The 25180-nt window shown below is 44.7% G+C and overlaps 1 protein-coding gene across 1 annotated transcript in view; it reads right to left on the reverse strand.

The window, feature by feature from the left end:
- Positions 1–25180, reverse strand: part of LOC137425009 (inter-alpha-trypsin inhibitor heavy chain H2-like) — a 33555-nt gene that overhangs the window by 1834 nt on the left and 6541 nt on the right. The window contains exons 5-15 of the mRNA XM_078768897.1: positions 18746–18914; positions 18502–18624; positions 9205–9386; positions 8830–9018; positions 8174–8313; positions 7298–7461; positions 5362–5418; positions 4353–4430; positions 3938–4051; positions 1731–1932; positions 1139–1308 (exon numbers count right to left, since the gene is read on the reverse strand). Of these exons, the coding sequence (XP_078625023.1) occupies positions 1139–1308; positions 1731–1932; positions 3938–4051; positions 4353–4430; positions 5362–5418; positions 7298–7461; positions 8174–8313; positions 8830–9018; positions 9205–9386; positions 18502–18624; positions 18746–18914 (1588 nt within the window). The remainder of the gene's footprint in view (positions 1–1138; positions 1309–1730; positions 1933–3937; positions 4052–4352; positions 4431–5361; positions 5419–7297; positions 7462–8173; positions 8314–8829; positions 9019–9204; positions 9387–18501; positions 18625–18745; positions 18915–25180) is intronic.

Here is a 25180-nt window from a genome sequence, read left to right on the forward strand (position 1 = left end):
AAGAGCTAACATTTATCACACAAAAAATCAAACAGACACATAAAACATATAATAAGGGGAACGGTAGACAAGATGGGGAGAGAAGGGGAAGCACACAAACACAACATTTGAGAGCAGGGACATCGGTAGATCTGTGGGAGGGAGAGGGCTTAGGGGGGAGGGGGCATGCGAAGGGGGGGGGGGGGTGGGAGAAGTATAAAACACATGGACACTGCTAGGACTTCCAGGAAAGAAGTTGGTATTTTAAAAAGTGGATCTGGGGTGAATTAACGGGGGTAGAAAGGATCAAGGTTATGGATGGGGGAAGATAAGAGATGGTGGTGAACAGCTGTTTTAAAGACATGGAGGGAGGAGTGGGATTGCAGAGAGTGAGGGAATTTGTTCCAGAGGTGGGAGAAAAGAGGAAAAATACACTTTCTCTTCCCTTTGTGGTGACGAGGTGACCTGAGTGGAAAGCAGCCATTGACTAGACTACCTTGGCTGTCGAGATTCATGTATCCTGTGTCATCGATTGTCGTATCGATCTCTGATCTTTTTTGCGATTCATCGCGGTCGATTCAATTTGAAAACAATGTTGAAACTTTGTGTTCAAATTTGCCAAAGGAGGTAATCATTTTACCTCCACTACCGAAGGTGGACGGAGGTTATGTTTAACCCCTGTTTGTCTGTCTGTCTGTGAGCAGGATATCTCAAACATTTATGGACGAATTTGGACGAACCTTGTGGACAGGTTGAGTGTGTGACAAGGACGAATCGATTTGATTTTTGTGAAGATCCGGATGCTCAAATTTCAAGTGATTCTTCACCATTGAGAGATCGGGCCAAAAAAAACGTTGTGTAGCACGACATCTCAAAACGTTATGGGTGGATTAGGACGAAACTTGGTGGATGAGTTGTGTAGGTGACAGCAAGGCGATCAGATTTTGGTATAGGTGCGGATGCAGTTCCAGCCTATCGGTGGGCTGCAAAACGTAAACCGTTCAGCCTCCTGGAGGTATGCTCTCTGTCGAGTGCCTTTCTAATTGTGATACAAATCAGTATTCAAATAAAATCTGGTTCGCCCTTTAAAAACAAGGAGTTGCGAAGATGTGAGAGTGGAAAATATTTGTGTATTTTGAGCCAGAGATTGGAGCATTACCCAAAAGCCCTGTGGTATTAGAAGACAGATGTGCCCCAGGGTCGGTGTAGAATCCCAGGAAATCACGATGCTCAGGATGGCCTTTCCACACCCGGTGCAAAAGCATCACAAAAGTCACCATCTCCAATTCGATTGTGACTCTCTGGTTCGCATCCACGTGCAAGGTTACCCTACCGACACACAACTCTCATCAACGTCAGACCGACAAGTTTGGTTCACCTCATGGCAATAGTGACAGATACCCCAGCAATCATAGCCGAAGTAGCTCAGGCTCAAGTCTTGGTTCATTTCTTCAACATCTCATTATGCAAGGTTATTCTAATTAACCAAATTACTCCACTTTATTTTACAATAATATTGTCTTTCCCAACGAATTATCCAGCTTAAATTATACAGACGTTTACATTATATCACATAAAATGGACCCTGCTTCCTCAAAGAAGACAGGTATATTGCAGACACTTTTACTACACATTCTCAAAGAAAACACAATGTACAGTACAGGTAAAATACCTTACGCTTCTTTCTCTGTGCTTGCTGCCGGTAATGTTACACCTCCAGGGACTGCGGTCTTTTGCTTCTTTTCACTCACCTTTCACGACGCAAGGTCACATTTGCAGCCCAATTCAGGCCACTATGAATCTCTCCATCCTTGAGCATCAGGCCATCTGGAGATACTTCCAGCAACAATCCAGGTCCCAGGACAAGACCCAACCGTCCAAAGTACGAACTCATGTGTTTGCTCCCAGACGCTGGTCGTTTGGAGTTGATCAGTTGGCCATTCACAGCAATGCCTAAATTAATCAAATACATTTTGTATATTAAAAACTGCACACACAGTATTACAACTAGAAAGCGTCTCAAAATACAAAACCTGTCCACGTCCACTTTGTACTCAAATTAATCTTGAAGAAAACGACATTTTAAAAAAACTGTACATTTTATTCATTTTTGTTCTCCATATTCTCATAATAAAGGTTTGTTGAAGACTTGATTACAAAAGCTCAATTTGTAAAAATGTTATGGCCTGAACGGATGCACTTTTTTTCTTTCTTTTTTGGATACAAGATCGAGGCTCGTGTAAGAGCTAATATCAATCACAAAAAAAAAACGGACACATAAAACATACAATAAAGGGAGCGGGAGACAAGATGGGGAGAGAGAGGGAAGCACACAAGTCTTAGCAGCCCAGCAGAGAACAGGGACAACGGCAGATCTGTGGGAGGGAGAGGGCTTGGGGGGAGGAGGCATGGGAAGGCGGGGGGGAGGGCGGGAGGGGTGGGAAAGGTATAAAACACATGGACACAGCCAGAACTTCCAGGAAAGAAAGAGGTCGGTACTTCAGAAAAAAGTGGATTTGGGGGGAATTAACTGGGGTAGAAGAGATCAAGGTTTTGGATGGAGGAAGACAAGAGATGGTGGTGAACAGCTAAGAGAACAAAGGAAGATAAGAGAACAAAACGGCTGAACCGACTGAAGCTCAATGGTTAATAAATAAAGAACAGTGGAAGCGATTTTTAAAAACGGGCCGTCTCATGCTTGATGCGCTGCAGCAGGGCTAATAAGGGCTATTTATAGTTACAATTATTTTGCCCTTTCACATTTTGGCCCAAATTTTTAAAGTATTTTCTCCATATCTTACTATAATTCACCAAATGTCCGTCCGTCTGTCTGTCTGTCCGTCCGTTCAAAGGTACCGCAAAAACGGCTGAACCAATCGCAATGAAATTTTGGGTGGGTAATCCTGGGACCCCCTGGAGTAAAATAGGCTATATTGTTTTTCCAATTTCAGCTTTGGTCTCCAGCATTTTCAGGTTTGGACTCCTGCACAACGTTATTGTCCTGGGTACCGCAAAAACGGCTGCACCGATCGCAATGATACACCTCCATGCCCGTGGGATTCCCACGGGTGACCCCACTGGTTGTTATAATAAAGGTTTGTTGAAAAATTGATGACAAAAGCTCAATTTGTAAAAATGTGGCCTGGACATATACGTGCGTGCACACATGCACACACAAACACACGCACACACAAACACATACACACACACACCTCTCTTGTAGTATAGATACTTTTTAGTCGACTTTCTTAGCTCTTGTTGACAACTGAGCGATTAAGGCTGTTGGTATGACAGCACTGCCTCCCTCAGCACCTTTTGTGTTTCATTGCAAAGTTTTATTCTTAGTCTTTCTTTAATTATTATTACATGACTGGCATTGCTCTCCTTTAACAGTTCTTCGGGGATTGAAAGCTACTTTCTGCCACTGATGTGTGACCTTTAACATGCATCAACTAATACAGAAAGGATACCCAGCTTAACCTCCATCTGAGGAACGGTGCAATTCCCGTGCCTGCGAAGCACCAATCTGAAAATTTATAGTTGTGTCGGGAATCAAACCAGGCTAGACATCTCAAACATCTAGTAATCCTTAATACAATTCACTGACCGGTGTTTGTTTGTGTTTGTCGCGCTACTACTCCCACAGTTCTTGCCCGATTACATCCAGACTTGCTACATAGGATCAGCATTGCCCCAGTTAGTGCATAGGCATGTTTGTATCTTTGCCAGTGCATGATCTTGGGGTTGGGGGTGTGTGGGGAGGAGGGTTAAAATTCTCTCTGTAAATGTGTATCGTGTAACGCCGCCTCCAGATGGGAGAGGGTATTACAAGACCTCACTCTGCAGTACAGTATTTCTGTCCCCACGTTTTCCAGGCCTGTGAGTTGTTTTGAATTATAAGTTGCAGGCATGTTTTTGCTTAATGCACGTCCACCATCCAGCTGGACCTCAGACTGACCTGATGGCTGATCAGAGACTAGGCTGAAGATGGTCCCTGCCTTGTCATCGATGTTGAAACACACCGTCAGGTTGCTTGTTGGCAGGTTGATGATGACGTGAGGGTCATTATCCACTGCAATAGTGACAAACACAATAGATGATGAACGTTTTCAATATAAATGTTGTGTTAAGTTGACAGATAGACAAGCCTTAAGCACAAACAAGTTTTGCATCCTCACCCTATAAGTATAACGCATACATTCTTATCCTGTTTCTACCAGACTCAATCTCCTCTCACTACAACTCACCCTGCACCAACACATGATGAACCGTGCTTGGTGTAGCAAAAAATTGTTCTATTCAGAGCTTTTCTTAATGTGAAACAATTTTTTAAAATTCCAAACATGCATTCCAAAAACGAGACATCTCTTTACCACTGGTGATGAAAGGAGGTTGCACGGAAATGGAACCATCAGCAGAACGACTCTGTGCAAGAACTCTGAATGGATAAGCTGTCACAGAGGGGAGAGAGAAATAAAGGCAAGACGTGTTAATGTGAAGAAAACTAGTAGTGAATAAGTTGCTCCCACCATTTTGTATGAAGAATAAGTCACTCACCGCAGGCAGGTAGGTGGTCTTTCTGTCTTCTACCGACTCCTCTCCGGCCTTGCTCCCCCAGCTCTGTCTGTGCTCTGTCCCCCAAATATTCCTACAGGTCGCACCAGATCTGCCAGCCACCCTCTGATGGTGAAACTGCCAAAATCAAGACTCTCTGCTCACCCTCACTCTTTCATTCCTCTTTTCTCCCACCTCTGGAACAAACTCCCTCACTCTCTTCAATCCCACTCCTCCCTCCAGGTCTTTAAAACAGCTGTTCACCACCATCTCTTATCCCCCATCAAAAGCCTTGATCTCTTCTACCCCCGTTAATTCACTCCAGATCCACTTTTTTTGAAATACCGACTTCTTTCTTTCCTGGAAGTTCTAGCAGTGTCCATGTGTTTTATACCTATCCCACCCCCACCCCTCCCCCACCTTCCCTTTCCTCCTCCCCCCAAGCCCTCTCCCTCCCACGGATCTTCCGTTGTCCCTGTTCTCAAATGTTGTACTTGTGTGCTCCCGTTCCAACACTTCTCTCCAAGTGTTAGAAAGGCCACCCCATAGTCCGGACATGAATTCATCGAAGCCATATGGGATTACTTGTAAACGGGGAAGAACAAGAGGATCCCAATTAACCTAACAGAACTGTAGAATGTACTACAGGATATTTGGCACAATATTCCTGCAAGAGCGCTTCAGTCACGAACAGGAAGCATAAAGTAATGGCACTCAAGAAGTCAAAGTGCAGAAATACAATTAAATTGACCGATACTATAAAATGGACCTATTCTTGTTATTACCCCACGAGCGCAAAGTGAAAACTCAACTCCATTGGCTCATTACCTGTAGTTGGTGGTGGTGGTATCGTGGCAAAAGGGATGAAACTCTGGCCTGGTGGGACTGCGGGAAGGAAATCATGGTGCACTGTGATTTTAGTGAAACAATTAAGGGAGTAAATATAATAAGTTACTGTACCTCATCCTTGTGACTCAAATCATTAACCTATTTGACCTTTCTTTGGAAAGAAAAGTTAACTTGAGATCTGATCTCAAAGATTCATCTCAAATAATTCAGCATTCAATTCAGTGATTAATTAATTAATTTCAAATGTATTGTACACCGCACCTTTCCTATGCCATCTCCAGGCATTGCAAATCGTCATTGCTGGGCACCGAAGGGGGCTCGGCAGTGACGCACGCTGAAAGGGAGTACTCAGTTTTCACTCTGGTTGTTTGTTTGTTTGTTTGTTTGTTTGTTTGTTTTCTTCCTTGTTTGTTTGTTTGTTTGTCCGGGCGATATCTCAGCCATCCTTTGAGTTAGGAAGCTGAAATTTCGGCACAATAGTGAGCAAGTCCTTTGTCAAAAACAGTATTTTTTGTTTTTTGATTAATCAATTAATTGAGGAGTTATTTAATTATTAGCGATTAATTAAGTACTTATTTAATTAATCAAATTTCCTTTCTCTTCTGACCATTAACTCAGGCACCTTTTGAGTTAGGAAGCTGATATTTGGGCATGCCAATGACCAGGTGATTTGGCTGCAAAGCCTATTTTTGATTTCTTAATTAATCAATTAATCGATTAATTATTTAATTATTCGACTAATGACGATTTTTATTTTTTAGTTACAGATTCTGATGAAATGGTGGTGGTTTATGTGTTCTATGACCGAATTGATTAATAATTTAATTTTTTAATGATTATTATTTATTTATTTTCATTATTAATGATTTATTTAATTTCTTTCTCATTTGGCCAATAGCTCAGGCATCTTTTGAGCTCGGAAGCTAATATTTGGACATGAGTGACCAAGTGATGTGGCTATCAAGGATATTTTTGATTTATTGATTAATCAAGCAATCAATTAATCGATTAATTATTTAATTTTTCGATTAATTACCAATAAAATTTTTAAAAATCAGTTACAGATTCTGATGAAATGGTGGTCGTTTATGTGTTCTGTGACCGAATTGATTAATAATTTAATTTTTTAATGATTATTTTTTTTTTTTTCATTATTAATCATTTATTTATTTTCTTTCTCATTTGGCCAATATCTCAGGCACCTTTTGAGCTGGGAAGCTAATATTTGGACATGACAGTGACCAAGAGATGTGGCTATCAAGGATATTTTTGATTTATTGATTAATCATTTAATCGATTTATTATTTATTGATTAATTGATTAATTTATTTATTGGTTAATCAATTAATTAATTATTTTTTTATTAATGACTTATTTAATTACATTTCTAAAAAATTCATCTTTGGATGAAGCACTAGTGGTTTATTTATGCTATTAGCCAATTGATTAAGAAAATATTTTGTGATAATCTTTTATTGATTTTAATTATACGATTAATCAATCAATTAGCGTACACCTCTCCTTCCCAATGCAGCCTCTATGAGCTGCACTGCGGTATTGCCGGGTGCCGGAGGCGCCCCGGCAATGCCGCGCTGTAGGATATTTAATTATTTGGCATGGGGGCGGTGTACTTTGAATGTATCTGTACTTGTTTTAATAGTAATTGGCATGATGCAAAATAGTGCATAAAAATTTTTCTCCTTTTTTTCATCACAACCATCATCATCATCATTACATTGCACCAAAGAATCGGAAATTACTTCTATTTAGTCGATTTTTTCAGCTTCATTGAAAACTTCCGAGCATACAATAATTAATTTTAATAATAATGGCATCAATAGCAATGCATTGTTGGTAACGACAGTGAAATGTAATGAGGATAGTGTGTTAAGGTGACCTTTTGGACAGAACTCACCAGGGCAGCAAAAGCGCTCGGCAGACTTGGCGACGCGGTTTGTTCGTGGCTTTTCCGAGGTAGTTACTACCATGGAGGTAAAGGGTGTCACAAGGTTATATTCCAGAGAGAGGTCGAGTGCCCGCTGGGACAATGCCGTCTTCTCCTCACGAGAAGCTAGTGTGCTGAGCATGAAGAACACTCAAATCAAAACTGAACAGCACCAGAGTCCTAAATTTCGATTTGTTCCCTTAAGTTTCTTCCAGCTAGAATTTTAGTTAACCATAAGTCACATCAATTGGAACTGCAGCCGCAAAGGCCAGAGCAGGTAGATTTCCCTTTCTGGAAGGATATGGCCATAAAAAAGATTTCAACATATTTTGGCTCACTATTGCCTTGATGCATGACGGTTCAAATTTTAATTATTTCAAAAGGTGCCTTTTAATGATTTCAATAGGACGTGTACGTAGCTACTACTAGTACTAATCCACATGCCCAACTACGAAGTGTAGTGACCCCCTTGGGACAGTGGAAATTCCAGGTGATGGCAGGATGGAATTTTTGGCCATAGTTCCGGCGATACTTTTTGCGAAGGACCCCATGGGATCTTTAACGTCCACCAACTAATGCCAGCAGACGAGACGCCCGCTTATCGTCCATCTGAGAGACGACACACACATTGATGAAAGACCAGGATGACTTATAGCTGGGCCGGGATTCAAACCCAGGCTACACAGCTTAGAGGTGAGTGTGCGTACCTCTAGGCCATCCTGCCAACCCGAGTACCTACCACTAGCCTCAATACGTCCCATTGAAATATTTTGCCTCAATATTGCTTTGATACGTCTTCATTTGTTACTCTGGAACCAAAAAACATGCAGTAATATGAGCCGTTACCGGCGAGCTAGAAGCTGGTTGATGGTCAGGTAGACCCAGAGACGATTGGGGAACGTGCGCAGGGCATGTGTGTGCTTCTCCAGCAACCTCTTCGTCTCACCAACTGATGCTGTCATCTCCACCGTCAAAACATCATTGACCTGCACCCACACCCAAGCCCAGTAGGAATGGAGAAGAGGTCTGGGGCTCTCAGGACACAAGAATCTTAAAGAACCTTTACGCATTTCAGATGCGCTTTATTATCCTTTCTTTGCCTCAATACGTTTTTCATGGTCAGGGTTTGAAAATTGTATCTTCTGATTTTTTTTTCTCCTTTTTAAAAAAATATACAAACCCTTGGCCTAAAAATTACAGAATTACAGTGTGAGTAATGGATGGGGAGGAGGACATTCCTCCTTAGGAATGGCACAATGAGTGGAGGGGAGAAGTGACAGCACTTCCCACAAGCTCAATGGCAGTTTTTGTCTCGTCTACCAGCCCTGTGTTGTGTCATTCCTTCATCAGTATGTCCATGTGTGTTAGATGTGTGTGTCAACTCCACTACGAGCCTTATATCCTGTCAAAAAAGAACTCTTGTGCTTCATTTATAGAGATGGTGGGAGGTGGGTGGCTGGTGACCAAAATGAAGGAGGAATTGGGAATCATAACGGACATACCGAGGCAGCAGTGATGCGGCTAGTGAGACTATCTCCATGACTATCAGCCATCTTCCCAGCAAGAACCAGCTCTGAGCCCCTAAAGTAATGATCAAAGGAGCTCTTCGTGACGTTGGTTGCGACTCCTTGTGGCATGTAGTCCACACGCACATCGGACAGCAGAGGCATCGTAACCTCGTCATAAAATCCCTGGGAAAAGTGCATGTGTTCGGGTCAAAAGCCATAATGAACACTTTTGTAATTGATGCTCCTTTGCACCATTCCATTACAAATAAGAGTTCTAAACTTCGTTGGATGGAGTTAGCTTTAGTGTTGCATCAAACTGGGCCACAACAACAGAGGGCATAAACAAAAGCACACAGACGTTGGGCTGACCTGCAGTTGAATTCCAGCAGTTGTTCCCAGGTAGATCCTGCGTGCGGTTCCACGATTCTCCATGGCCATGCGTTCCAGAAAGTCAAAGTCAACGTCCGAGCCAAAGCCAAGGCAGAAAAGCGAGATGGAAAAATTTGTGGCACGTTGCACGTTGGACAAAATGTGGATAGGGTCCACAACACCTGTTAACATGGAGGTGTGGGTAACTCAAGGTAAGGATCAGTCAGTAGGCCACATACTGCTTAATTGAGGGTGTTGCGAAATGCCAACAGAGAAGAAATAGATAAAAGGGCATGGCCTTATATAATTATTGGGGCAGGCCTCTGGAGTCAGGGGTGTGCATGCGAGATTATGTCTGGGGTGGACAATATTTTGTGGGTATATTGAGTTGTGTTGGAACACCGCACAAGGGAAATTTTGAACTTTTCGAGAAAGTTTGAACACTAGCGAAGAACTGGACCTTACGGATGGGACAATTCCCCCAAATTATGGAATGATTAATTTCCCAGAATTGGCATATTGTAATATGACTTGTAATAACCCGGAACAATGAACCACTTTTAGAGGCCATTTTTTCCCCGCAGAGCAGGGGTTGGCCTTTTTTGGGAACCGCGGTCCCCTTTTTGAAGCAATGTTTTATGGCCGGATACCCTTCCTGCCACCAACCCTGTTAGTCACCTCTTGCGACACACCAGAGAATTACCAGTGAACTTGTACTCGATTTGCCGACCTCAGAAGGATGACAGGCTGAGTCAACCTCCCTGGTGATAATTCAGCGATCGACCGGGATTCAAACCCAGGATCCTAGGATCCCAAGCCGGCACCCTAACCGCTAAGCCAACACCAGGCTACCAAATCAAGTTGGGGGCCAAATCTTCCCCATTATTCCCTGCTGCCCGGATTTGTCAAGGCAGCGTGGTCACGATCAGAGTGCCAATCAGTCCCCATGGATCGGCTATTTCTCTCTTTTCTTTTTTCTTTTTTCTTTCATTCTTTCTTTCTTTCTTTCTTTCTTTCTTTCTCTCTCTAACTCTCTCTAACTCTCTCGTGACCCTGACTTCGTGAAGGCGGGGGGGGGGGGGGGGGGTACACCATCCTGGATGTGGGAGATCTCTGAGTCGCTCGGCTGTCTGGGTGCTGCGGGCTTGTTCGAGAGAACTGTCTGGGGCTATACAACAACAACAACAACAGCAACAGAGATAATTGTGGTGCTGGCCCCATCCCAAATGCACAGGACTATGAATTGCTTTTACCCCCTAAGAAAAAGATCCTCGCACAGACAGCACAACCACCACACATACATACGATCACCCATCCACACGCAAGCTATCTAGAAGTCCTGAAAATATCCCTGTACCCCTTTATCTCCAATGTTTTGAGGTGCTTTACTTATCGAATTGTGATTGAAACACATCTACTCTTTCAGCTACCGTTACCTTTTTAGGAAGATCCCTGCAAGCAACTACTTCATGACTGAAAGACCCCTATGTGCTGCTGCGCACACACGACTCGATTGCCAGAGAGGTAGGCCACAACGCGTTGGTGTATTAAAACGTCTTTATTCAAAGCTCGCACTTCAGCACTAAGCGGGCTCGAGCTTAGAGCCCGCATATATATCCCGAGGCCACGCCTAGTCCCCGGGCATGGCCGATCGGTCGATAGGTGGGGATGCAATCCAGTTCCCCGCCTGGACGTTGGCGCCACCTGCTGGTGCGCTGAATTCTTGTCCCTTGTGTCCGCCACACCTACCTTATTACTCTCTTTACTTTCAGGATATGGCACCTGGTCTTATCACTGTCTAATCTAACAAAAAACACTTCTGCACGTAGTTTGTCTATACCCTTCATTATCTTAGAATTCCCAATCAAATCCACTTGTAATCACTTCCTTTCTAATGTATAAAGTGCGGTCTCCTTCAGCCGCTCCTCGTAGCTTAGTCTACCTAGGCCCGGAATGAATCTAGCAGCCCGATGCTGAACCCTCTCTATGGCAACTATGTCCTTCCTCAGATGTGGTGACCAAACCTGAACACAGTATTCTAGATAAGGCCTCACTAAATCCCCATACAGTGTTAACACTACCTTCTTCGATTCATAATATATCCCCCTAAGAATACAACCTAAACTCTTTATGCTTTACCTATATTTGCCTGGCATTGTGCTGTCTGCTTATCTCCATATCTATTACCACCCCCAGATCCTTCTCCTGTATGACGTACTCGAAGACCCCCTTGCATCATGTAATCCCTATTTTCATTATTTCTACCCATCGCCAGAATCTTACATTTCTTTATACTAAACTGCATCTGCTAATCATTTGCTCAATCTATCAAGGTATCGAAAATTTCCTGAATCTGATCACCTCCGTCTCTGCTTACCCTCCCATGCTTACCTTACCTCCAAGCTTTGTGTCATCTGCAATTTGGAAAGCTGACACTTAACCCCACTGCCCAAATCGGTGATGTAAATTATAAATAACTAGTAACAGTCTCAGTATTGATCCCTGTGGTACCACACAACTTACATCATCCTCCCACTCACAAACACTCTTGGCGTCCCATCACTAATCAAGCTTCCAATCCAGTTAGCTACTCTCCCAGCCACTCCACAAGCCCTCACCTGAGCGAACAACCTCCTATGTGGAACTTTATCAAAAGCCTACTGAAAGTCTAGATAAACTACATCCTCATCATCCTCATGCACTTCCTTCATCCACCCAGTCAGAAACTGCTTCATAGAACTCCAATACGTTTGTAAAAAATTTTGGCAAATCCATGCTGACTCCCTTTAATTAGTTTGTATTTCTATATGTGGTTCTTCATCCGGTCTCTCTAATTGACGTCTCCAACACCTGATTAAGATTCCCGACACCTGAAGTTAAACTAGCAGGTCTATCGTTCCCCAATTCTTCTCTGGATCCTTTCTTAAATAACGGTGTTACATTTGCTACTCTCCAATCCTCCGGTACTTGTCCTGACTCCACTGAGTTGTTAAAGATATCGGTTAACATCACGCTTATCCACTCAGCCACCTACCTCAATACTCTTGGGTGTATATTATCTATCTCTGGAGCTTGATCTTGTCTTGTCTTAAATTTCCTATCTGTTTCATCGCTTCCTCCTACCTGGAGCTCTTCTAAAAACCCACCCTCACCCACAAGATAGATTATTTCAGATATTGTTCACCATTTCACATATTGTGGGAGCAAGTTCACCGCAACTTTCAGCATTCTCGTCTGAGCTATCCAGTCAGATTTGGGTCTAGACTCAAGACTCGAAGACTCGAAGACGAGAGAGATTTGGGTCTAGACTAGAGAGAAGACATTTGCACAAAATACCAACAGCAAAACTACCCACGATTTATCAGCTTGAATGTACCTGATCCGATCATAACTTGGAAGCAAAGTAGATTCGTACCCAATTAGTACTTGGATATAAGACAACTGTGGAACACTGGGTATTGCCCCTGAGTGAAGGCGGTATTGCTCAGCATGCTTATCTCGTTCCTGTCTCGTCATGGATTTGTTTTCCTGTGGAGTTGAATTAGACTAAAACTTCCGTCCTTGCGTGGTGCAAGCAAGGGGCACTGCATCTTGAAGCATGTTGCCCACTTAGACGGGGATGTAAGGCCGGCTGTATTGTCTGCATTTAGGTTGTGGCTGTTAAAGATCCAGGTGCATCTTTCATACTAGATAGTATTCATAGAATACTTACCCTGCGCAGTCAACTTGTTACGAGGCAACTCTTCTCTTTTTGAACATTTTTTTTCTTTGATCCAATATGGCCACAAGGCCACGTGAGCGATGACATCATAAATTTATATTCTCTAATATAATTGTTGCATAGATCACGCTCAATACATTTCAAACTGATCAGACGAAGCGTTGTCCCTGTCGAATTATGACGTCATAATTATGGCACCAATGACGTCATCGTTAACATCACCTATTTCCCATAGGGAGTTGTTTCCAATGAGCCACGTTTCAATTTTTTCCATGCAGCGGTTTTGGAGATATAGAGGCGCAACATTTTTCGGCTTTTCCAAGATGGCGCCTGTACCACATGACCTATGACGTCATGATTATCATTAAAATATTCTAAATGAGGAGGCGCTCCCATGGTGAAAATTTCGTATCCATCAGACCAACAGTTACTGAAATTTTTAAAATAATGATCGGATGGATAAGTGTTGTATTTGTCGAATTATGACGTCATAACGAAGGCACCAATGACATCATCATTACCATATCTTATTCCCCATGGGGAGTAGTTGACAATGAGCCAGGTCTCAATTTTTTCCATGGAGTGGTTTCAGAGATATAGAGGTGCGAAATTTTTCCAAGATGGCGCCTGTACCACGCGACCTATGACGTCATAATAATCATTACAATATTCTGCAGGAGGAGGCCCTCCTATGGTGAAAATTTCATGTCAATCGGACCAAAGGTTGCCGAAAAAATGAATTTTTAAAATGCAGACACGTTCGGCACAAGTACGCAACTGAATGATTCCCCCTGCTTTTCGCTTCGCGAGCGCAGGGTAATAAAGTAGGCAATTTGTGGGCTGCAGCCTAAATTCCCTGCTGAGATGTTAAATGGGATATACAAGTAACTTTGAAAATGGATGTAGATGTGATAGGCTTCCGCTTCCGGTCCGGTCTGGAGAGGACGCTGGCGTTACTTGTTCGCCGCTTCTCCGACTGGGTCATTGTACATAGTCTGCTTTTCTGGTGGTCGTGGCGGCTTTTTGGCCGTTGGGTCTGCCCTCTGCTCGGTCCCGGCTCTGCTCCTGACTCCGCCTGCCCGGCTCTTCCACTGTTTCCTCAGGCCCGCTCCCGTTGTTTGTGGCCGTTGTTTGTGGCTGTGGCTGTTTGCCGCTGCGGTCTTGGTTTTGCGGCTGTTTGCCGCTGCGGCCTTTGTTGTCTTGGCTTGCGGCTGCGGTCGTTTGCCGCTGTGGCCTTTGCTGTCTTGATTAGCGGCTGCGGTCGTTTGCTGCTGCGGCCTTTGCTGTCTTGATTAGCGGCTGCGGTCGTTTGCCGCTGCGGCCTTTGCTGTCTTGATTAGCGGCTGCGGTCGTTTGCCGCTGCGGCCTTTGCCGTCTTGATTAGCGGCTGCGGTCGTTTGCCGCTGCGGCCTTTGCTGTCTTGATTAGCGGCTGCGGTCGTTTGCCGCTGCGGCAAGGCCTACTCGTACTCCTCAACCTTGGCCTCTTACCCGTCCCTTCGCTCCTGCCTGGCATGGCTGGCATGGCTCTAAGGTACTCCGCCGCAAGGCTTCTTCTGCTCAATACTCACTCCACCCCATCATGCATCTCTGCAATCAAATCCCACGGACTCCTGCGACGACCCAGATACATTCATAGAGGCTCCGGTCATAAGTTTGTTTATTTACAAACAGGTCACTTCATTCCCGTACTCTGGTCGGCTCAGCGCACTCCCACTCATCGTCCCAGCGCACCTGGTCACAGCAACGCACACGATCGCACCTCCTGTCTGCAAACCCTGGCTAAATCACCTGAGTTCATCCCCACCGTACAAAGCAACATCAAGCTCACCCTGTTCAATACCCGGTCCCTCAACAACAAAAGCCTCATCCTGAACGACTACATTCTGGAAAATAAACTGGACTTTCTCTGTCTCACTGAAACCTGGCAACAACCACTGGACTACTTCTCACTCAACCTCACTACACCCAATGGATATTCTTACATCAATAAACCATGCTCGGAGGGCTGAGGTGGTGGAATTGCCGTAATTCACCGACAGGACATCAAGACCAGCCTGATCTCCATCTCATCTGCTCCATCATTTGAACACCTGGCTTTTAAACTCTCTGGTCACACACAGTCAGTCATGGCTGTCGTCTACCGCCCTCCCAAACCACACCCATCATTCCTGTCTGACTTCTCCTACTTTCTGACCCAGCTCTGTTCCCTCTCCCCCTCAATCCTCCTCCTCGGTGATTTCAATATCCACATGGACTCCACTGACTCCACAATAACCACTGACTTCACTGATTTACTCACCTGCTTTAACCTCCCTCAACATGTCAACTTTCCTACCCATAACCGTGGGCACATTCTGGACCTTGTCTGCTCTCCTGGATTAATTTTGCACCATCTCTCTGGCTCCGACCTCACCCTCTCTGACCACTTAGCCATCACTATGACCATCAACATCCCCACCCCAGCACCAAGGCATTATCGCACTATCAATTTCCGTAAGCTAAACGCTCTTTCACCTACCTCATTCTCATCCACCCTCTCTGAAAAAATGTCCACTTCTCCATTCGTTGACCTCCACACCCCTTCTGACCTCACTGACTACTACAACCACACTCTCTCCTCCTGCCTTGACCAGCTTGCGCCCGTGAAAACCAAAACAGTTTCTTTCACCCATTCTGCTCCCTGGTTTACCCCTGAACTCCGCCTGATGAAAACTCGTGCTCGCCAACTTGAAAGACTCCGCAATAAAACAGGTCTCACAATTCACTCCCAAGCCTACAAGGACCACCTACAACACTACAAAGATGCCCTCTCCCGCGCCCGCTCCGCCTACTACTCTCAAATTATCCACTCTGGCTCTGGAAACCCAAAAGCACTCTTCTCTACAATAAACAAACTCCTCAGCCCCCTGGACACCACCACCCAGTCATTCACAGTAGACAACTGCATCTCCTTTCTTTCATTCTTCCAAAGCAAAATTGACAACATCTACAGCAGCTTAACCACCACCGCACCTGCTCCCCCTCAAACCACCTGCCCCCCCTTATCCTGACAACCCCTGTCTCAGTTCTCCCCAGTCTCCCCTACTGACCTCTCTGAACTCATCATAGGAATGAAAACTGCCACCTGCACTCTTGACCCCATCCCCTCCAGCTTTGTCAAGGCCTCCCTTCCTGCTCTCTCTCCACTTATCACTGCAACAATAAACTCCTCCCTGTCTACAGGCATCGTCCCACCATCCCTCAAAATTGCTGCTGTTACCCCCATTCTGAAAAAACCTGGACTCAACCCTGACACCCTAAACAACTTCAGACCCATCTCCAACCTACCCTTTCTGTCAAAAGTTTTGGAACGCGCTGTAGCCACTCAACTTAAACATCACCTCTCTGCCAATAACCTGTATGAAACATTCCAATCCGGATTCCGCTCCAACCACAGTAGTGAAACTGCTCTCCTCAAAATCACCAACAACCTTCTCCTCTCCTCTGACGCTGGCAACCTCAACATTCTCATCCTCCTCGACCTCAGCGCCGCCTTTGACACCATCAATCACACCATCCTCCTCACCCGACTTGAAACCACCTTTAACATTACCGGCACTGCCCTCTCTTGGATCAAATCATACCTCTCCGACAGACGCCAGTTCATCTCCATCAATAACTGCAAATCCCCCACTGCTCCCCTCCCCCAAGGTGTCCCCCAAGGTTCAGTTCTTGGCCCCCTCCTCTTCATCCTGTACCTGTCCCCCCTTGGTCACTTAATCCGCCGTCATGGTCTCCAATTCCACTGCTTCGCCGGTGACATCCAGCTTTTCATCTCCACCAAGTCCATCTCCACCGCCACCCACTCTATCCTGACAAACTGCATCACTGAAATAAAATCCTGGCTTCAAATCAACTTCCTCAAACTTATCTATGATAAATCTGAAATAATCATCATTGGCCCAAAAACGCTCACCAAATCCACCCATAACTTTGCCCTCAACATCGACGGTTTCCCAGTATCCACCGCCCCTCACATCCGGAATCTTGGCATCATCTTTGACCAAACCCTCTCCTTCGACAAATACACTAAACAGATCACAAAGACAGCCTTCTTTCACCTGAAAAACATCGCACGTCTCCGTCCATCCCTCTCCTCCACGGCTGCAGAAACCCTCATCCACGCCTTCATCACCTCCCGTCTGGACTACTGCAACAGCCTCCTCTTTGGTTCACCCTCAATAATCATCAATAAACTCCAATACATTCAGAACTCCGCTGCCCGTCTACTCACCCATTCCCGGACCCGTAACCACATCACCCCCGTCCTTTACAAGCTTCACTGGCTCCCCATCCCCCAGAGAATCCAGTACAAAATCCTCCTCTTGACCTACAAAGCCCTCCATAACCTGGCCCCATCCTACCTGACTGACCTCCTCTCCAGACACACTCCCACCCGCAACCTCCGCTCTGCTGGTACCAACCTCCTGACCCCCCCATGCGGACCAAATTCAGATCCTGGGGGGACAGGGCCTTCTCCATCGCTGCTCCCACCCTCTGGAACTCACTACCTCACACCATCAGAGACTCCTCCTCACTCACCACATTCAAAACATCACTCAAGACCCACCTGTTCAACACTGCATTCAACATTTAACCCACAGCATTTAACCCCTGACTATCTATTCTTCTTCTCCTTCCTTTTGCTTTGATTATTTACCTGTTGATTTTTGACTTTTTGCACTTGTTTTTTTGTACTCTGTCAAAGCGTCTTTGGGCTTCTTGAAAAGCCCTATATAAAATAAATGTATTATTATATTATTATTATTATAGTAGATCAAGTTAATGGAGTGGATATAACATAGGCATGATGGGCCAAATGGTCTAAACATGTCTAAATTTCCTTTCACTGTATTATAGATCTCCCTGTGCTCTACCTTTGAGGGATCAGGTGCTATAACAGATAAGAGATGTGATCATGTAAAGGAATGGAAGAAAGTGTAGGACATATATGTAGTTGTAGAAGAATAGAAAGGGAGACAAGAGGAATAATAATAGGGTTATTTAAAGAGGGTCAACACCTATACCAATTGCATCCATCAGATATTGTGTTAATATCCTTATAAAAAAGTAAAGCCAACAAGAGGTAGAATTGCTTTGCAATACATGTCCCCTACTGGTAATATTTTCTAAGTCCAAAAAGGGAATAACTCTGTGAATAATTAGCGAAACGCCCCAAAACTCAAACTTGTTCTGTAACTCATCATAATAAAGCCATGTACCAAGTTTCAGTTGAATATGCTAAAGGGTATGGGGACAAGTCTGGAAAACCACAGGTGGGGCGGACAGACAGACGGAACGCAAACCTGGGGTCCACTCCCGTGAAATGGGTAAGGGACTAATAAACAAGCTCTCAAACAACTGATTCCTAAACTTTTTCTGTAAGACAAAAGGTATAATGCAAAGTGATTGATGCAGCTCAAGACACCTTCACTTTTACTGAGAATAAACATGATATCAGGGGATGGGCAATTTGCAAACACAGAGTACAAGAAAGAAAGAGAAAATATAACACATGAGGAACAGAAGACTCACCAACAGTTGGATCTCCATCAGACAAGAGCACGATGAGAGAGGCAGAGTTAGGGGGAATGAGTGCATTCCGAGCATGCTGGAGCATTCCCACACTATGAAGCAGTGCATCATTTATGTTTGTTCCTGATCAGGCAAGAATTAGGATGAAATCATTGCATGGTAAGAAAAGGTAAAGACTGTACATGATTGCAATGTAGTGGGGTATAAAGTGCATGCATGTTCCATATGTTGAGCCACGTCACACCTCCATCAGCCTGGAGATTTTGTACGTAGAGCTTGGCGTCTTCCTTGTTGCTCTCACTCGCTTCCATGAGCTCATCTGCCCAGGAATCAACATGGTGGTTGAAATTTACCAAATTGAAATGATCTCCAGGCTGCAGTTTGCCCAGGGTATGCAACAAGGCTTGTTTGGTCTTTGTCGCAGGTTTCAGGGGACAAAGATAAAGAAGGAAGAGAGAAAAAATAAAGGATGAGGAAATTGATGAATGATGTCGGAGAAAGAAGGCCTGAGTAATTGCAAGTTAAGGAACAAGTGGTAACGAATGATCAGTTTCTAAAATATAAGAGACAGGATCATTTAAAGGAAGGAAATAAAAGTCTAGCACAGAGATGTAGAAGAATAGGAAGGGAGACAACAGGAGGAATCGCGAAAGAAAATTCTCTGATCCGGATCCAGATTCAAATCTTCGCCAAAATGGAGTCAATTCTTCCTTGTCACACACTTGACATGTCCACCAAGCTTCGTCCGAATCCGTCCGCAGCTTTTTGAGATATCGCTCTGTATATCGTTTTTGGTCCTCGGGCGAGTGAGGCGTACTTCGAGCTCTCCACGGCATCGAAGTTTGAGTGTTTTCCCATTCTTGTCTTTGTCAAATTTCCACTGGTTATTTTGCTGTGTACGTGTTATTGTGTGTTTCTGGTTGGTATTGGTTTGTGGTTCGTGCAAACTTGTGTGTAGTTAATCGTTTTCTGAGTCGTACCTCGTGCGCGGCCTGGTAACTTGGGGCTTCCCTCCCCCCGTCGGTGTTTTGTCGGTTTGGGTTATTTCCTTCGCTGTATTGCTTGTTTCTTTTATTTTGTTTTCTCCCCCTCACCTCACCTCCTGAGACAAAGAATTATATATTGATTCTTTCTCTCCTCCCAGACACGTGCTTGTTCGCTCTCCTCCTCATCTCGGCTTGTGCCCCGCCCCCTGTATCTCGTTTTCTTCCGCCTCTGCTCCTTCCTTCTCAAATCCACGTTCTTGCTTGGAGACTTTTCCCGGATTTTTTTTTTTTTTTTTTTCATGGTTCTGTTTGGATATTGTTGGAATATGTTTAAACCGCAGCCGTGATGCTGACGCCCCCCCCCCCCCCCCCCCAGAATTACATGTTTTAAACGTTTCCCAGTGTGTACCCTGGTCAGAATAGGTACACCGTATCCCTGCGTGTCGCATAAGAGACGACTAAGAGGGTTGGCGTCAGGAAAGGCATCCGGCCATAAAAACATTGCCTCAAAAAGAGAACCATGACAATCACAAGTACATATGGGCAGGGTACAGCCCGAAGTGGAGATCGGTTTCTGAGGTTTGGGACATGGAATGTAGGGACAATGACAGGGAGATCAGGAGAAGTGGTGGAAGTATTGGTCAGAAGAAGAGTGGACATATGTTGTGTGCAAGAGACGAGATGGAAGGGAAGTGGTGTGAGAATGGTGAAGGGTAGGCAGGGACAGAAATACAAGTTTGTGTGGCAAGGGTGCCCGGAGGGCGTGAATGGTGTTGGTGTCCTGTTTTCTGAGGAGTTTGTAGACAGTGTGGTGAGTGTGACTAGAGTGAGTGATAGGTTGATGATGGTGAAAATGATGATTGGAAAGCTCTTGGTGAACGTCATCTCGGGATATGCTCCGCAGGTTGGTCGAAGCGATGAAGAGAAGGACAAGTTCTGGTGTGCGATAGAGAAGCTGATGGAAAACGTGAAAGATGAGGAAGTTGTTGTGGTGGGAGGAGACCTAAATGGACATGTGGGAAGGAGTATGGACGGTTTTGAGGGAGTTCATGGGGGTTACGGATATGGTGTGAGAAATGGAGAAGGTGAAAGGATTTTGGAGTTTGCTGATGGAGCTGATTTGTTGATTTGTAATACTCAGTTCCAGAAAGAGGACAATAAGCTTGTTACATACACGTCAGGTGGGTCGACGACAACCGTTGACTACCTGATGGTGCGTAGGCGAGATAGTGGGCACCTCCGGGACACAAAGGTGATCCCGGGGGAGGAGGCTGTTTCACAGCACCACTTGGTTGTCTGCGACATGAGGGTGAAAGGTGCGAGGAGAGCTCGGCGGGTGAAGTACCAACCGAGAATGAAGGTGTGGAGGTTGAAAGAGGTGACAGTAAGGGAGGCATTAAAAGAGAGGCTGAGTAGGGTAGAGGATGATGTGGTTGAGCTTGAAAGTGGTTGGATGTCAATGAAAGCTAGTCTGTTGGGAGCCGTTGGTGAGGTATGTGGATGGACAAAAGGACCACCGAGGCACTCGGAAACATGGTGGTGGGATGTTGAAGTTGGAAAGAGGATTGACGAGAAGAGGAAGAAGTTCAAAGAGTGGCAGAAGGCGAAGGGTACGGGAGCAGAAACAGCAGAGCATGAAAGTTATAAGGCAGCCAGGAAGGCTGCAAAGAAAGAGGTAGCAAAGGCGCAGGAGGCATGTAGGAAAATGTTCGGAGAACGCTTGGATTCGGAAGAGGGTCAGAAAGCAGTATTCAGGATTGCAAAGCACATAGCGAAAGAGAGGTGTGATGTGATGGGGGTGAGTTGCTTGAAGGATGAAGTGGGACAAATCGTTGTCGACCCAGATGGAATTAAAGGAAGATGGAAAAGATATATGGAAATGCTGTTGAATACAGAGAATGAATGGGATGGCAACATAGAGAGTAACCCAGTTTTAGGACCGGCAGAGAAGATAACTGAGAAGGAAGTTGAGGAAGCGATAAAAGCAATGAAGAGTGGAAAAGCGGGAGGGCCGACGGGAGTTGTGGGAGATATGTTGAAGGCAGCAGGAAGTTGGGGTGTGAAGAGAATGACAGAGATCTGTAATCTGGTGGTGAAAGAAGGCCGCATTCCAGTGGATTGGGAGCTGAGTACCCTCGTCCCTCTATACAAGGGGAAAGGTGACCCTCTGGAGTGTGGCTCGTACCGAGCGATAAAGTTATTGGAGCATGGAATGAAGGTATTGGAAAGGGTGTTGGAAAGGAGGATAAGGAAGAAAGTGAAGATCGACGAAATGCAGTTTGGATTTATGCCAGGAAGAGGAACGACAGATGCGCTTTTCATTGTGAGGCAGTTGCAGGAGAAGTACATGGATAAGAGGAAGAAGTTGTTTTTTGGGTTTGTTGATCTGGAGAAAGCATTCGATAGGGTTCCACGCAAAGTATTGACATGGGCATTGAGGAAGTTAGGAGTGGAGGAATGGTTGATCAGAGTAGTGATGGCAATGTACAAAAGAGCACGCACAGCTGTAAGGACGAAGGACGGGAACAGTGGTGAGTTTGAGGTGAAGGTGGGAGTGCATCAGGGGTCGGTACTAAGTCCACTACTATTTGTAGCTGTGATGGAGGTGCTGGCTCAGAACGTAAAGGAGGGTTTACCGTGGGAGTTGTTGTATGCAGATGATCTGGTGTTGATTGCGGAAAGTATGGATGGACTGAAGGAAAAGATGAACAAGTGGAAGGAATGTATGGAGACAAAAGGTCTGAAGGTGAATATCGGAAAGACAAAGGTGATGGCAAGTGGTAAAGCATGTGGTGAGGTGGAAAGAACTGGGAAGTGGCCGTGTGCTGTGTGCAGGAAGGGTGTCGGAGTGAACTCCATTCAGTGTACAATGTGCGCTGAGTGGGTTCATCAAAAATGTAGTGGTCTGAGAGGGTCATTAACCAGTGTGGCAGCTACATTCAAATGTAAGGTGTGCGCAGAGGGAGCTGCAGATGGAGGAAATGTTGAGTTGGATCTTGGAGATGGCGTGAAGCTGGAAGGTGTGAAAACATTTTGCTACCTCGGAGACATGCTGAATGGAGAAGGTGGATCAGACTCGGCAACGGTTGCTCGAGTGAGATGTGCATGGAAGAAGTTTCGGGAACTGAGTGGCGTGCTGATGAGGAGGAGAGTGTCGCTGAAGCTGAAGGGAAAGGTGTATGCTGCATGTGTGAGAAGTGTTATGATTTATGGGAGCGAGACATGGGTAATGAACGTAGAGCAGCAACGAAGGCTGGAAAGGGTGGAAATGCGAATGGTTCGATGGATGTGCGGAGTATCGTTGAGAGAGAGGAGGACAAATGATGAATTGCGAAAGATGATGGGAATATTGCCTGTGATTGATGCTGTGAAGAGGAACAGGTTGAGATGGTTTGGTCATGTATTGAGGAAGGATGAAAGTGACTGGTTGAGAAGAGTGATGGAAGTTAATGTAGAAGGAAGTAGAGGACGGGGAAGACCGAGAAAGACTTGGCTAAAGATGGTGGAAGAAGAAATGCGGGCAAGGGGGTTAACAAGGAGAGATGCAGAAAATAGGGCAAAATGGAGAAGATTGTCATGGGGACCGCAAGGCTAACCCCCGTTCTAGCAGGGAAAATTGCCTTAAAATGCATGTTGTTGTTGTTGTTGTATATCGTTTTTGGCCCGATCTCTCAATGGTGAAGAATCAATTCAAAGATTTTGTTAATTTATTGTATCCGAATCTGCATCCGGGATCTTCAGCAAAATCTAACCTGAACCTTATCTAAAAAAAAATGTCCGTCTGTCTGTCTGTATGTCCATCTGTCTTATCAGTTTATGATTGAGGAACAATTTGGATGTTAAATCTTGAACCCGAATAGGAAGACGAGTCTTTCGATTTTACAGTGCCTTGGTTCAGAATTTGTCCCAATCGCACATGTGAGGAGTGAGATAATTATTTTCTTGTGTCTACCTACCTGGCAGTCAAACAAAGATGAAAATCATTCCAAACAGGAAACTTACTTGGCGGAAAACTTCAACGGCAGAAATATTCCCAGGAACTGTTGTATGGTTGTGGATGAATAATATGGATTTCCAAATTGAGACGCTGTCGTGACATTTCCTACCGGTACAGTTCTTGTGTGTGTTATTTTTCTCAGGTGTGAAATTTCGCTACAGCTGTTTCCTTCTCAATTTTTAAAATCACCTTTTTTGCTGACACTACTACATACTTCTTCTTTCATGGCCCCAATATTTTTCACCTTCTTGTGAGGTCATTCAAAAACGTTTTGGCCCAAGTCTTTCAGAAACCGGCTGGCCAGGCCTGACATCCCACTAAAGGGGTAAAGTAGGCTAGTTATTGTCAACACCTTGGCTAATGCTAACGATAACTAGATGGTATTCATCGACTACTTACTCTGCGCAGTCAACTTGGTGTGAGCCAACTCTTCTGTTTTTGAACTTTTTTTTTCGTTGATCCAATATGGCTGCCAGACCACGTGAGCGATGACATCATAAATTAATATTCTCTAATATAATTGTTGCATAGATCAAGCTCAATACATTTCAAACTGATCAGACTAAGCATTGTCCTTGTCAAATTATGACGTCACAATTATGGCACCAATGACGTCATCATTAACAACACCTATTCCTCATATGGAGTTGTTTACAATGAGCCACGTTTCAATTTTTTCCATGCAGCAGTTTTGGAGATATAGAGGTGCAACATTTTTCGGTTTTTCCAAGATGGCGCCTGTACCACATGACCTATGATGTCATGATTAACATTAAAATATTCTACACGAGGAGGCGCTCCTATGCTGAAAATTTCATGTCCATCGGACCAACGGTTGCCGGGAAAATGAATTTTTTAAATGCAGACACGTATGGCACACGGCACACGTATAAAACTGAATTTTTAACCCCACTTTTCGCTTTGCGAGCGCAGGGTAACTAGCCTACTCTTCATGAAAGACAACGTGCGACCTTTAATGTCCACCAACTAAAGTCAGGAAACAATTATTGACCCAATGCAAGTCCAGTCGTCTTTTATTTATTTTTTATTTTTTTGAGTACAAGATCGAGGTTCATGTAAGATCTAACATTAATCACATAAAAACAAACTGACACATAAAACATAAGATATAGGGAGTGGGAGACAAGATGGAGAGAGAGAGGGGAGCACACAAGTACAACAGCAGAGAACAGAGACGTCGGGAGATCTGTGGGAGGGAGAGGGCTTGGGGGGAGAGGGGTGGGAGAGGTAGGAAACACATGGACACTGCTAGGACTTCCAGGAAAGAAGTCGGTATTTCAAAAAAGTGGATCCGGGGTGAACCAGCGGGGGCAGAAAAGATCAAGGCTTTGGATGGGGGAAGAGAAGAGATGGCGGTGAACAGCCACTCCAAAGACCCGGAGTCCACCAACTAATGCTAACGGACGGATGAGCCACCAACAACATCCATCCAAGGGACGGAATGCCTTTCTTTCTTTCTTTGCGATGCAATCAATGCCTTTCTTGCGCAAATACCAATCCGACAGTTTATAGTCGGTAGAGGATTAAACCCAGAGGAGACAGCTCAAAGGTAAGTGCACTACGTCTACACCATTCCATCAGACTGCAGACACTTTGAAAAAGCTCATGGATAATGGTTCACATATTAATGATGCATCGACACAACCTTTCAGTGGGAAAACATGATACTGCTGTG

Source organism: Myxine glutinosa, unplaced genomic scaffold (assembly GCF_964187855.1).
Source record: "Myxine glutinosa unplaced genomic scaffold, kmMyxGlut1.1 SCAFFOLD_670, whole genome shotgun sequence".
In the NCBI taxonomy this organism is placed as follows: Eukaryota; Metazoa; Chordata; class Myxini; order Myxiniformes; family Myxinidae; genus Myxine; species Myxine glutinosa.